The sequence below is a fragment of the Vombatus ursinus genome, unplaced genomic scaffold (assembly GCF_900497805.2).
Source record: "Vombatus ursinus unplaced genomic scaffold, bare-nosed wombat genome assembly UNPS02014807.1, whole genome shotgun sequence".
Classification (NCBI taxonomy): domain Eukaryota; kingdom Metazoa; phylum Chordata; class Mammalia; order Diprotodontia; family Vombatidae; genus Vombatus; species Vombatus ursinus.
In genome coordinates, this window is record NW_020954585.1 from 8,411,169 (window position 1) to 8,424,567 (window position 13,399).

The following is a 13,399-nucleotide window of genomic DNA, read 5'->3' on the forward strand; positions in this document are numbered from 1 at the left end:
CGAGAGGGATCCTTGGGAGATAGGAGAGTACAAAAGACAAACTTCATCTGTTGCAGAATTTCATTCGCCAGCTTCTTTTGTGTCTCTGTGTAGTCGTTACTTTGTCAAGCCCTGTGTCCTAAGGAAGGAGGAAATTATCTTTTCTTTCTTCCATCTCCAACTCCTTCCTGGCTCCTATATGGACTCCTATTTCCAGAGCCCAACAGCTCTTTAGCCATCAGTGATGTTGATGACGCCCTTTGGATTTTACTTTGCTTAATTTCACCCTTCAGTCTATGTTAGCTTCTGTACAGTAGAGGTCAGCAGAGGACTGGATGTTGATAAGGCTTGGTCTTACTCCCACTATTGCCTTCGCCGTGGCTTGGAATGAATGCTTTAACCTACCATGAAAGCAAAGGACAGGTACTGGACCTGTAATGTCATTAGTATAGGGAACTCTCCAGTGAGGAAATAACAACAGCAACAAAATAATAACGATAGCTAACATTTCTATGGGGCAGCTAGGTGACACAGTGGATCAAGCGCTGGCCCTGGAGTCAAAAGAACCTGAGTTCAAATGTGACATCAGATACTTACTAGCTATGTGACCTTGGGCAAGTCGCTTAACCCTGTTTGCCTCAGTTTCCTCATCTGTAAAATGAACTGGAGAAGGAAATGCAAACTACTCCAATATCTTTGCTAAGAAAACCCCAAATGGGGTAATGAAGAGTCAGACACGACTTATCAACCAAAAAAATTATATATCACTATGTGCCAGGCACTGTGTTAAGTGCTTTACAAATATTATCTCAGTTTATCTTCACAACAATCCTGGGAGGTAGGTGCTATTCTTATTCCCATTTTACAGATTAGGAAACTGAGGCAAATGGGTTAAGTGACTTGACCAGGGTCACACAGCCAGAATGCCTTGGGGCAAGATTTGAACTCAGTCTTCAGGGTCAGCTCTGTATCGATAGTGCATATTATGCCTCTATGTTTTATGAAAACAAAATAAAGCCTGATAATACTTCCTTTAAGGTCCAACCACCCCTACCCCCGGCCCCCCACTCCCCTTTTCCAAGAAGACTTTCCTGACTGTCACACATTATAACAGAAAAGCATCTGTTCAGAAATCAAGAGACTTAGGTCTTTTTTAATCTAGTCATTGTCATTCCTTAGCTTAGAGCTTGGTCAGATATTGAAGACGCCAAGGTCATCCACTGCATCCTGGGCCATTGCCAGTCATCCTGACTTTTGTCTTCCTACTGGACTTCAATGACTTTGGAAGAGAGAGTGAGGCTGACAACTTTGTGCAACTCTGCCTCACTTTAATCCAATTCACTGGGAAATCAAGACATCACCCATGATGCCTTTAGTTCTCTTCAAAAATGAAGGGTGAACAACAACTTAGTTGTGTGAACTTAAGTAAGTCACTTAACCTCTATAGGCCTTACTTTCCTAAATGAGGAGATTGGATTAGGTCTTTAAGGTATCTTCCAATTCTGAAACTCCAGGATTCTGCCCTACCTTGTGATTATCTTTTCTTCCTATGGGTCCCTATAAAATTCTAGCTTGTACCACATTGATCCATTCATTCAACAATTAAGCATCACATAATTTCAAGATTTTGTGCCTTAGCACAAAAGTGCTAAGGATAAAGACACAACCCTCCCCTTGAGGAGTTTACATTGAATTGGGGGGGACAGGGAAACATTTGTCTAGTTAAATAAGAATTTGAGAAGGGGAAGAAGCTAAGAGGATCAGGAAAGGTTTCCTATAGGAGGTAATACCTGAGCAGGACCTTGAAGAAAGCCCAGCATACTAAAAGGGGAAGGACATTCCAGATACGGGAATGTACTGCATTAATCATAATAATAATAGTTAACATTTATATAGTGCCTACTATAAGTGCCTTGCAAATATTATCTCACTTGATCCTCACAATAACCCTATGAAGTAGGTGCTAATATGATCATCCCCATTTTACAGATGAGGAAACTAAGGTAAACAGAGGTTCAATGACTTGCCCAGGGTCACAAAACTAAAGTGTCTGAAGCTGGATTTAAACTCAAGTCTTCTTGACTCCAAACACAGCACTCTTATCTGCTGGGCCACCTAACTGTAATTAACTATTACTTTTTACTGTTCTCTAGATGTTTCATGTAAAAATGCCATCTTTCCAATGTTATAAGCTTGTTGAAGTCTGGGGCCACATTTTCTACTTCTTTTGTATTCTTCTAGGATTTAAACTCAGATCTTCTCAACTTCAAGTCTTGCCTTTTGAAAATGAAACTCATGGAAAAACCACATGTTTTCCAGGAATGAGGGCAGCTAGTGGCATAGTGGATAGAGTACTGGCCCTGGAGTCAAAAGGACCTGAGTTCAAATCTGGCCTCAGATTTGTTCAGGGACTTACTTATGTGTCCAACATTATATTAGGCACTTCAAGGCATATACAAGAGAAGGTAGGCACAGGTTTGGCATGAGAAAAAGTAAATACAATTATCTTGTCACTTACTAGCTGTGTGACCCTGTGCAAGTCACTTGACCCTGATTGCCTCATAGATAGATAGATAGATAGATAGATAGATAGATAGATGTAGATATACACACACACACACACACACACACACATATATATGTGTGTGTATATGTACATACAATACAATTTGTAAATTATGCTCCTTTGATCTTTAGGACAGTTTATACATGACTTCCTCTTTGCAATCTTATTTCCTGCTATTGCCCCTTTACGCCGTCTACTTATAAACTTATTGTACTGACTAGAAGGGGTAGGGTGGTGGTCAGGAGCAACCAAAACAAAATACACTTTTAATACAATACAGAAAGCTAACTCCACAGCAACAGACACTTAGCTAAGATCGGTCAGCACAGACACAATGGAAGCTTGCTAAATAATAAGCACTCACAAATATGTGATGACTTGAAATAGGAAAAATAGTCTATTTCCTCTCTCCTCTTTCTTCCCAGGAAGGCATACATAGATGGAGGATATAATCCATACAAGAGAGTTGTTTGACCTCAGGGAGGGTGCTCTCTGAACGTTCCATTACTTGCTATTCTGCCAATGGTCTAAATTTAACCTTCCCCTGAAACAGCCTTGGAGAGAGGGTAAAGGGCAATGATTCTCAGGATCTTAACCATTCTTAATTAGAGCCTGAAGGCCAACTGTGTCCACAAACTTCACTGTGCTTGGTATGTCAATGGCTCACAGATGCTTACCTCTAGCTTCCCTGATTGATCTCTATGATTCATTTGCTATCTGCCCAGATGAAAAGCTCTTTCTCTGCTAACTCACCATATCCAATTCAGCCCTGCCCTTCCTCAGTCTTTGTTCTCTTCTGCCCTCCTCTTTCACTGCACTTTCTGGAACACCTGCTATGCTGCTAATAAGCTCACTTACATCCTTTTTCTAACAATCTTTCCAATTTCTGTCTCCCATAAACTGGCTTTTCCCTGAAGCAACTTGTTAAGCCAAAAGAACACTCCTCCCACCATTATTCATCACTTCCTCTAACTTTGAAGTGTATTCCAAGTGTGTGTGTTACCTTGTCTGAGTTACCATCATCTTCTCATTTCTAGCTCATTTTCCTTCCTTCCTTCAGTAAGTAGCTTAAAGTCTCACTCTGTCCCAATCCCTTTTCCTCTTTGATGATTCCAATATGCATACTGATGTTTTTTTTGAATATCTTCCTAATTCATCAATCTCTTCATTCTCATTGACTTATATCTTGACCGTATCTCAGCCATGGGCAGAAGTGGGCATACTTTAGACCTTACTACCACTCAAAATGGTGTCTACTCAATGATCTTGAACTTAGAATGATCTTGAAGTTAGAAATTCTCCTCTCTGATCATAATCTCTTGTCCTTTCGTCTCTCTTTGCCTCATTCTTCTTAAACATGTGTTCCATTTTCACTTCCAACTCCTTTATCCCTCTCTGTTATTCTAGCCCTTTACTCCAGTTTTGGCCTTATTTTCTTCCCATCGTTATCTTGACCCTATACTTAAGCACTTCACCAGAGCATAATATTTCACCTTTGAATAACTTTCTCCTTCCATTGTTCTCTCTTCCATTGTCCTTCCAGTGTTCATGCCCTACCTCTATTCAACCTCAAGCCATCCCTGCTACCTGCCTTCTTCCCTCCTGCTTCCATGCCTCTGAACAAAGAGAAAGTCATACAATAACATTGTTGTATTTCATAACAAATTCAGGGTCTCTGACTTCAACTGCGTCCTCAGTGATGCACCGCAATCCTTTTATTCATCCCTGATTCTCTATCACCCCCTGAAGCAATTGTTCCAAACTTCTCTCTCTTCAAGCCGCTACCCCATTTTTCTCAGATGATTTAACTCCCTGCTTTATTGAGAAAATCAAATCTACCCTTTGTTAGCTCCAACATCCCCCCTACTTCATCCCTCAAAACTGCTTTACATCATCTGTTTTCTTTATCAAAACTAAACACTTTACTTATACTCTTTAGGTGTTTGCCTTATAAATAACCTCTCTCTCTCTCTCTCACCTATCTACTGCCTCCTTTCATATGTCTTCTATCTTTAAAATACCTGCTTTTGACCCTACCATACCATTAAGCTGTCATCCTATATTTTTCCTCCATTTTGTAGCAGGGATTATCAAGAAGGCCTTGCTGAAATGACGCAGAGAACTCTTGGTTGGTCCCCACAGTCACTGGAGCTCCCTTTAAGATGATTGACAACTGTGAATCAAGGGAGATGGTCTATGCTTACAAAACCTCCCCTCTCTCTATAATCTCTATGAGTAAGGCTCCACTCTTTTTCTCTCTTTCTCTTGGGTTCCTAGACTAGAATTCATCAAAGGTGGGATGGAAGGGATTTCTCTCTCATTCTTGGGAGTCTGGGACATTCCCAGTCTTACGAGTTATCTCCTGGGTAGAGAGTTCTTGAGCTGGAGAGCAAGTGCTGGCCACCCAGCAAGAGAGGATTTCCTTAACAACATACTTCTCAGAGGAGAAAAGGAACAACAGGAAGTCAGTTCTATGCCTGAAGGATTAAAGAAAGCCTTACACTAGCTGGGTGGGAGATTAAAATTAGCCAAACTTGCAGTGGTTGTTATGGGTTGCTTAGACAATGCTAGAAGTGAATGTGAAATATCTATTTCCAATTCTACAAAGGGACTTTGCCTTCCAGGAGGGATATAATGAGTATAATTAGCTAAGTGAACATTTTATGCTTCCTATATTTGTTCATTCATGCCTTTTAGTATCTTGAATTTTGTGTGGGGTGCAATAAAAACTGTCCCATATTTCATGCCCACACTGTACACTGAATTCTTGTTTCCAACTTTTGGGGAAACCCTAGACAGGATCCATACCTATCCTTTGTGGTAGAGATTTTCCTGGAAAAATCATTAGATTGTGAGCTCCTTGAAGACAGGGACTGTCTTTTGCCTCTTTTTGTATTCTTAGCACTCAGCACAGTGCCTGGCACATATAGTAGGTGCTTAAATTATTGACTGACAGAAATCCAGGTAAAGGTACAGCCAGAGGGAAATCTTGGCCCTCTTTGGGGTCAAATGCCCTAGGATGGATCTGGGTCCCTTTAAGTACAACACCTTCCCCACTGGGACTCCCTGAGCCATGGGCTACAACTTTCGATGCCAAACTCCTCAAAAGGGTCATTCTATATACTCTGCTTATTCACCTCCTACTCACTCCTCAGTTCTTAGTAATCTGACTATTGATATTTCCACTGCAATGAAACTGCTTTCTCAAAGGGTTTTCAATGATCTTTCTTTTTAGGATTTTTTTGTTATTCTGAACTAAACAATCATTAATAAACATCAGGTCTGTACCAAAAGATTTTGGGCAGCCCTCAAAAAATGTAGGGTTGCCACTGCACCTGGGCCTGTTTGTCATGTGACCCGCAGCAACCAACCATGGTCAGTCTGTGTCTAATCTAACCTATCTGCTCTGGAATCAGTTTACAACTTGGACAGATCTGACGAACCATGAACATTTCTGTATTACAAAAGAAAAAGGGTTACTTGTGAAACAACAAATCTCTATAGTGTACAGTTGGTCTTTTCTTTTTTTAAGTATGTGACAAATTCATCATAGTAGTTCCAAAATTGTCCTGCTTGTCTATGTCTCTCTGGATTTCCTTATGATTTCTTTGGTGCACTTAAAAAATCCTTCATTGATATTTTTTACTTCGCCTTTTTTTCTTATAACATCATTACCTCCCCCTTCCCCACCACCCTTCTCCCTCCCCCCACCAATAAAAAGCCCTACCTTGTAACAAATACACATAGTCAAATAAAGCAAATCCACACATCAGATACGTATGAAAATGTATGTTTCATTCTGCATCTACAATCCATTACGTCTCTTCAAGAGATGAGAAACACCTTTCATCATTGTTTTTCTGAAGTCACGGTTGGTCATTTCATAAATCTGTTTCCTTTACATTGTTGTAGCCTTCCTGCAGCTGAAACCTGAGCTCCAATCTAGCCTTAGATATTTACTAGCTACATGAATGTCTTTGGGCAAGTCACTTAACCTCTGTTTGCCTCAATTTCTTCTTCTATGAAAGTGGGGGGAGGTAATAATAGCACTACCTCAAAGGGCTGTTGTGAGGATCAATTGAGATAATATTTGTAAAGCACTTAGCACAGTGCCTGACACATAAAAGTCTATAAAAATGTTACCTGTTAAGATTAATACAAATCTTCCCAAGTTTTTCCCAATTTGTCTCTTTCATTATTTCTTATCATACAATGATACTCCATTACATTCATATGAGGCAGCTAGGTGATAACAATGGATAGAGCAACAGACCTGGAGTTCTGAAGACCTGAATTCAAACACTACTAGCAATGTGACCCTGGGAAAGACACTTAACCTATCTGTTTCAGTTTCTTCATCTGTTAAGTGGAGATAATAGCACCTGCTTGACAGGGTAGTTATGAAGATCAAATGAAATAATATTTGTAAAGCACTTTGCAAACTTTAAGGTGTTATATAAATGCTAACTGTTGTTAGGATTACTATTATTATTATCCAGAACAATTGTCATTTAATAGTCTAGACCCCCTCCTTCTGAACATTTATACTCTTTAGCTTCCATTACACAATTCTCTCATGGTTTTCCTATTTGCCTGGCTGTCTCTTCTCATTCTCTTTTGCTGTATCATCATCCGTCTCTCATCCCCCAAGTAGGAGAGGTTCTGTCCTGCCTCTGTTCTTCCTTTCTCTGGTCACACTGTCCCTTGGTGATCTCATTATCCTTCATGGCTTCCATTATCCCTACAGAAATGACTCCCAAATCTTTATATACAGCCCTAATCCGTCTCCTGAACTCTAGTCCTAGTTCTCTGAATACCAGTGGTCATTTCCCCCAGATATCTTACCAGTACCACAAATTCACCATACCCAAAATGGAATTCATCACCTTTTCCTCTAACTCTGCCCCTCCTCCAAATGTCACTATTTCTGTAAAGGGTACCACTATCCTCCTAGTCACTCAAGTTCATAACCTTAGACTCATCTTGATCTTTTCTTCACTCTTACCAGGCATATTTAGTCAATCCTCAGGTCCTATAGACCCTACCTCCACAACAGCTCTTTTTGTACTGCCATATCTTCCATTTAAAACCACAGTATCCCATATCTTGACTATTGTAAAATGGATCTCCCTGTCTCCATTCTTGCTATTCTCCATTTCATCTATCTTCAATACATCAACGGATTGTTGATCTCTTCTGAGACTGTTCCCTCCAATGATACAGATTCAAGCTACTCATGCCTCCTCGTCTTGTGTGATTCATGTTTATGTTGCCTGTAAGTTTTCCATAGAAACTGGGAGTCTATCAGAGTATGGTTCAACATTATAAAGGTCTCAATGCAGCATATAGGCTATACATCTGATATCCTTTTCTGTAAATCTTTTTAATTATTTTTTTTTGTGTGTCCCATATTATGGACAGTTCTATGCTGGTCATGTACTCCAGTTTATTGTATATAGACTCCCCCATGTTTTTCTTCATTGTCTTTTGGACGATCTATAATTTTAGTTTTTCCTAGTTTTGATTCTTAACCATCTAGCATGAACAGGAAAATATTGGTATTGATAGACAGATTTTCCTTCCTTTACCTACGTAGCTGCCAAAAAAAAAAATCTTCCTAAGGCATAGTCACTCCCCTACTCAACGTCTCCTATGGTTCCATATTGCCTATTTAAAAAAAAAATACAAACTCCGTATTTTGACATTTAAGTCCTTCTACAGTCTGATACCAACCTACTTCTCTAGACCTAGTTCATATCACTCTCCTTTATTCATGCTAAAGTTCATTTCAACTAAAGTTCCCCAAACTCCATAGAACTTCTCCTCTTTCTACGAATTTACATACTTCCAATGACTAGAATGAATTCCCTCTCCACCTTTACCTTTCAGGTTTCTTATCTTCTTTGAATCCTCACCTCAGGTGCCTTCTCCAGGATTCAAATATTCCTGAATCATTTAGGATCTTTCTTTTGTCCTTATCATTCCCTGTTGCTGTAATTCAGTCATTTTTTTCAGTTGGGGGGTTTTCTTGGCAAAGATACTGGAGCAGTTCTCCATTTTCTTTTCCAACTCATTTTACAAATGAGGAAACTGAGGCAAACAGGGTGAAGTGATTTGCCCAGGGTCACACATCTTGTATCTGAGGCCAGATTTAAATTCAGAATAATGAGTCTCCCTGACTCCAGGCCTCAAATTCTATCCACTGCACTACCGAGCTGCCTATTATCCCCATCCCCCCCATTATATTTATCTGTGTTCCTATTGTATGCCATCTCATAGAACATGAACTCCTTGAGAACAGAACGTGGAGGGAATGTGAGACAGTGAAAGAAGTCCCAGAGCAAAAGAACCCAAGTTCAAACCCCATCCAGCTCTCCCATTTAAACCTTCATAGCCTTGGAAAAATCTCCTAACTTCCCTAGGCTTCCATTTTGTCATCTGTCAAAAGCGAGGGGTTCTAGATCTAGGCCTCTGAGGATCCTTCCAGCTCAAGATCTATGAATGAACGGTTTCCTTTCTTATCTTTGAATCCCTAAGGCCTAACACAATGCCTTGCTCATTATAGGCATGTATACTTTTATACTGAATTGAATTGAATACTGAAAAGCACTCAGAAGCAGCAATGATAAGAAAATAGTTCACAGCTAGATGGGTATTAAAAGTTGCAGCCATGTTTCTCAGGAGGCCAGAGTCTGTATCCTAACACCACTCCCTGCATGGGACTCAGTCATCTGTGGGATTTGTTGTGCTTGGGATCTAAGCATACTTGTCAGGGGTGTGTTCCTAAAGATTGAAGCCTACTTGTCAGAATTTGAGGAAGTTTGACGGGTCGGAGATGTGCCCAGCTCTTTTGCCATAGGGCTATGGGCATAAATCCCTGTGGTGTGCTCTGGTCCTAGAAGCACAATAAGAAATTTCCCTAGAATTATTTCTCATTTAAGATCATCAGGATGAATGGAGTAAATAGGATAATCAGGATGAATTTACTATGTGCCTGGCACATAGTAAATTCCTAATAAATGCTTGTTGACTGACAATACATATGTTGTTCGGTCACGTTGGACTCTTTGTGACCTCATTTGGGGTTTTCTTGGTAAAGATACTGGAGTGGTTTGCCATTTCCTCCTCCAGCTCATTTTATAGATGAGGAACTGAGGCAAACAGGGTAAAGTGACTTGCCCAGGGTCACACAGCTAGTAAATATCTGAGCCAGATTTGAACTCAGGTCTTCCTGACTCCTGGCCTGGCACTCTATCCACTGTGCCACCTTGTTGCTCACAATAAACATAGATTACATTTAATATAGTACTTTATATACATAATCTCACTTGATCCTCACAAAAACCTTAGGAAATAGCCAGAATTGTTGTTATTAATACCATTTCAAGGATGAGGAAACTGAGGTAATATGTAACCTGTAGTCTCCTTTGAACCTCACCAGTCCTATGAAGTAGATAGTATACGTTTCACTGATCCCATTTTACAGATTAGGAAACTGGGGTTCAGAGTAAGGTCAAGGAGAACCACACTGGGTCAGAACTCAGAATTTGCCATGCCAGTTATTTTGGGGACATTGATTTTGACCCAAATTAAAAATCATTCCCGAGCTGAAAATTTCTTGATTTGAAATGATGACTTTCAGCAGGAAGATAGAAAATGCTATTTAATAGGTCCACCAGCTTTATAGGAAATTAATCATGGTTCTAGTTGCATCTAAGTGGTGCAGAGGAATAAGTACTGGGTCTGGAGGCAGGAAGACATGAGTTCAAGTGGGACCACAAGCACACAAGCTGTGTGATCCAGGGCAATTCACTTGACCGGTTTGCCTCAATTTTCCCACTATAAAATGGGAATAATAATAGCACTTCCCTCACAGGCACTATATAAGTGTTTATTCCCATCCCTTCTTTCAATATTGGTCTGCAGACTGAAACCTAAAGGAGATTATGCTTGGTCTTCAAGAATGTTGGATTTACAGATACATAATACAATTCATTATATTTAGACAAGTACAGAGACTAGACCTGAGATTTCACTGGTACAGGGATCCTTCTCATATGAGGAAACTCCCTGCACCAGTACAGGTCAGCATGTTTTTGCAACTTATAGCCATACAATGGGATCTAGAACAGAGATATCAAATTGGACTGGGACTCACAGTACTCCTGAGGGCAGCCAGAACCAGATTAAGATAAACTGGGAAATATTTAACAAAATAAATAAAAATACAAGAGAACATTTTTGCTTTGTTCGGTCATTTCAGTTGTGACCCCATTTGGGGTTTTTTTGACTAGAGTAGTTTTCCATTTCCAGCATATTTTACAGATGAAAAAATGGAGGCAAACAGGGTAAAGTGACTTATCCAGGGTCACACGGCCAGTGTCTAAGGTCAGATTTGAACTTGGGAAGGAAGATGAGTCTTCCTGACTACAGGCCTGGCACTCTATCCACTGTACCATCTAGCTGCCCACAATAGAATACAGTTAATGTTATTAAGTAGTTTTCTAAGTCTGTCTAAGCAGTCTGCAGGGATCCTTATATAAGGTTTAGTGACCCTGTTTCTATCTGAGTTTGACACTACTGTCCTAGGACACTGAGAAGGTCACCCAGCCTGTGTGTGCCAGAGGTAGCTGCTAAACCCTGGTCTTCCCCACTCCAAGAATGACTCTCTATCCATTTTGCCACATTATCTCTCTACATTTCCATATAGCTTTATATTTATCACATTGATTAAACACAAATTACCTCATTTTATCTTCACAATAATACTGGGAGAGAATTAAGCCACATTTTACTGATTGAGAAACCAAAACACATGGTAAGTCACTTACCCAAGGTCACAGCGAGTCAGTGGTGGGCATGGCCACATTATCTGGGCCTCCTGATTTCCTACTTCAAAGCTCTTTAAATTATACCCCTTTGCAGTTATCTCTTTCAAAATATCAAGTGGCTCCCCGGAACTAAATTTTCGCCAGGCCAGACTGTGGAAGGGCTCCCCATAGCTACTATCCATTGCAAATGGACCCAACTGAAACTCATTAGATGACTGGAGCTGTCTTTGAATCAGGTGTGCCGAATTTGAGGGGAGACTTGAGAATTACTTCAAGGAAGTGGAGAGCTTTAGAAAGAAAGAAGTGGTAAACATGGAGGAAATGAAGAACAATGTTGAAAAACTTAATGATTTGACTAAAAACCTGGAAACAGCACTAGTGGAATTTGAGGTTTGTGATTCTGGGTTGTGGGAGGGAAGGGCACTGGGTGAAAAAGACCTGAGGCTCTTTGTTGCTCGCATAGATATCACTACTTGCAACTCAGAACCAGTTAAACGACTTCTTGCATTTTCTGGTACCTATGAATGTCATGACTAAAAGTCAGAATTGTGACTCTGTCTCAAGGAGGGTTGGAGAGTACATATGATGCTTACTACCTTTGTGACTTTAGATAAGCCCCTTAACCTCTCTGGGCCTCAATTTCCTCATCTGTAACATGAGGGGATTGGATGAGATGACCTTAGTTACTCTTCCAACTCTAGATCTAGGCTCTCTATGACTGAGTCACAATGTGGAAGAGGGAAAGTGAGAGACTGGGGATTTAAATGTGGATCTCAGAGCTCCCAGTCACTAGAAAGCCTCTGGGCTGTGGCAGGACCAGGTGATTTAGGTGTCTGGCAGAGGGCATTGATGGTCAGATGGCTGATTATGCTGTTTGCTTTTCACAGGCAATCAACAGAGAGGAGGAGCTGTTAGAAAAGGAGAAGAGTAAGTTCCCCATTCTGCAGGTGGTGATGACCAACAAAGTGCCTTTTGAGCAGCTCTGGATGACAGCTTACAACTTCTTCACCAAATCAGAAGAGTGGATGAATGGTGAGGAGAATGGTCTGGGGCAAGTGATGCCAAACTGGACAGATCTGGAAGATAAGAAGAGAGGGGGAGAAGAAAAGGGGGGGTGGAGACAGACAGACTGACAGACCCACATACACACACACACACACACACACACACACAGAAAGTAAGAAATAGAAACCGAGATGGAGACACTAAGGTGGGAAGAGCAGGACTATTTCCAGGGTATCACAAATTAGAGTAACTACTTCAGCCTGATCCTTCAGAAAGGAGAGCTATTCCATCAACTCTTGCTATAATATACAAACACAAATTTGGGATCATAGTATTTAGAGTTAGAGATCTCTTAGACTTCATCTATTCTAATCCACTCATTTCTATAGATGAGGAAACTGAGTATCAAAGACAAGACATGAATTGTCCAAGGTCACACAGGTAGCAGGCAGTAGATCTGGATTTGAACCCAGGACCTCTGGCTTCAAATTCTACATTCATTCCATAATAATCACTGGTATTTTTTATATAACTTTAAAATTTGCAGAATGCTTTACATATATTATCTCATTTGATCCTCACAACTACCCTTCATCTAAGTGCTATTGTTATCCTCATTTTACAGGTGAGGAAACAGAGACCAAGAGATATTAAGTGACTTGCTCAAGGTCACACAGCTAATAAGTGTCTGAACTCAGGTCTTTCTGACCTCAAGTCTAATATTCTATTCATATCCACTATAACACCTGGTAAATGTCATAAATTTCCCCTTCCTATTGTACAGATGAAGAAACTGAAATTTAAGTGACTTGACGAGTGTCTGAGTCAGAATCTTAGCCCAGGGCTTTCTTGCCACTTGTTCTCTCCGCTATATCACACTCCATTATGCTTAACTTCCATACATAGAATCAGCCTGTAAACTCCCCACACCCCAGTTAGACACATTTCCCCAACCAAAACCCCATCCTTAAGGCCATCACTTCCGGTAAGAGTTATAAATAGGGTTGTTTGTGAGTCA

At 40.4% G+C, this 13,399-nt stretch overlaps 1 protein-coding gene across 1 annotated transcript in view; it reads left to right on the forward strand.

The window, feature by feature from the left end:
• The window catches only part of LOC114052003 (dynein heavy chain 3, axonemal-like), a 176,229-nt gene that overhangs the window by 43,822 nt on the left and 119,008 nt on the right, over positions 1-13,399 (forward strand). The window contains exons 16-17 of the mRNA XM_027874411.1: positions 11,613-11,766; positions 12,264-12,408. Coding sequence (XP_027730212.1) covers positions 11,613-11,766; positions 12,264-12,408 — 299 coding nt within the window. The remainder of the gene's footprint in view (positions 1-11,612; positions 11,767-12,263; positions 12,409-13,399) is intronic.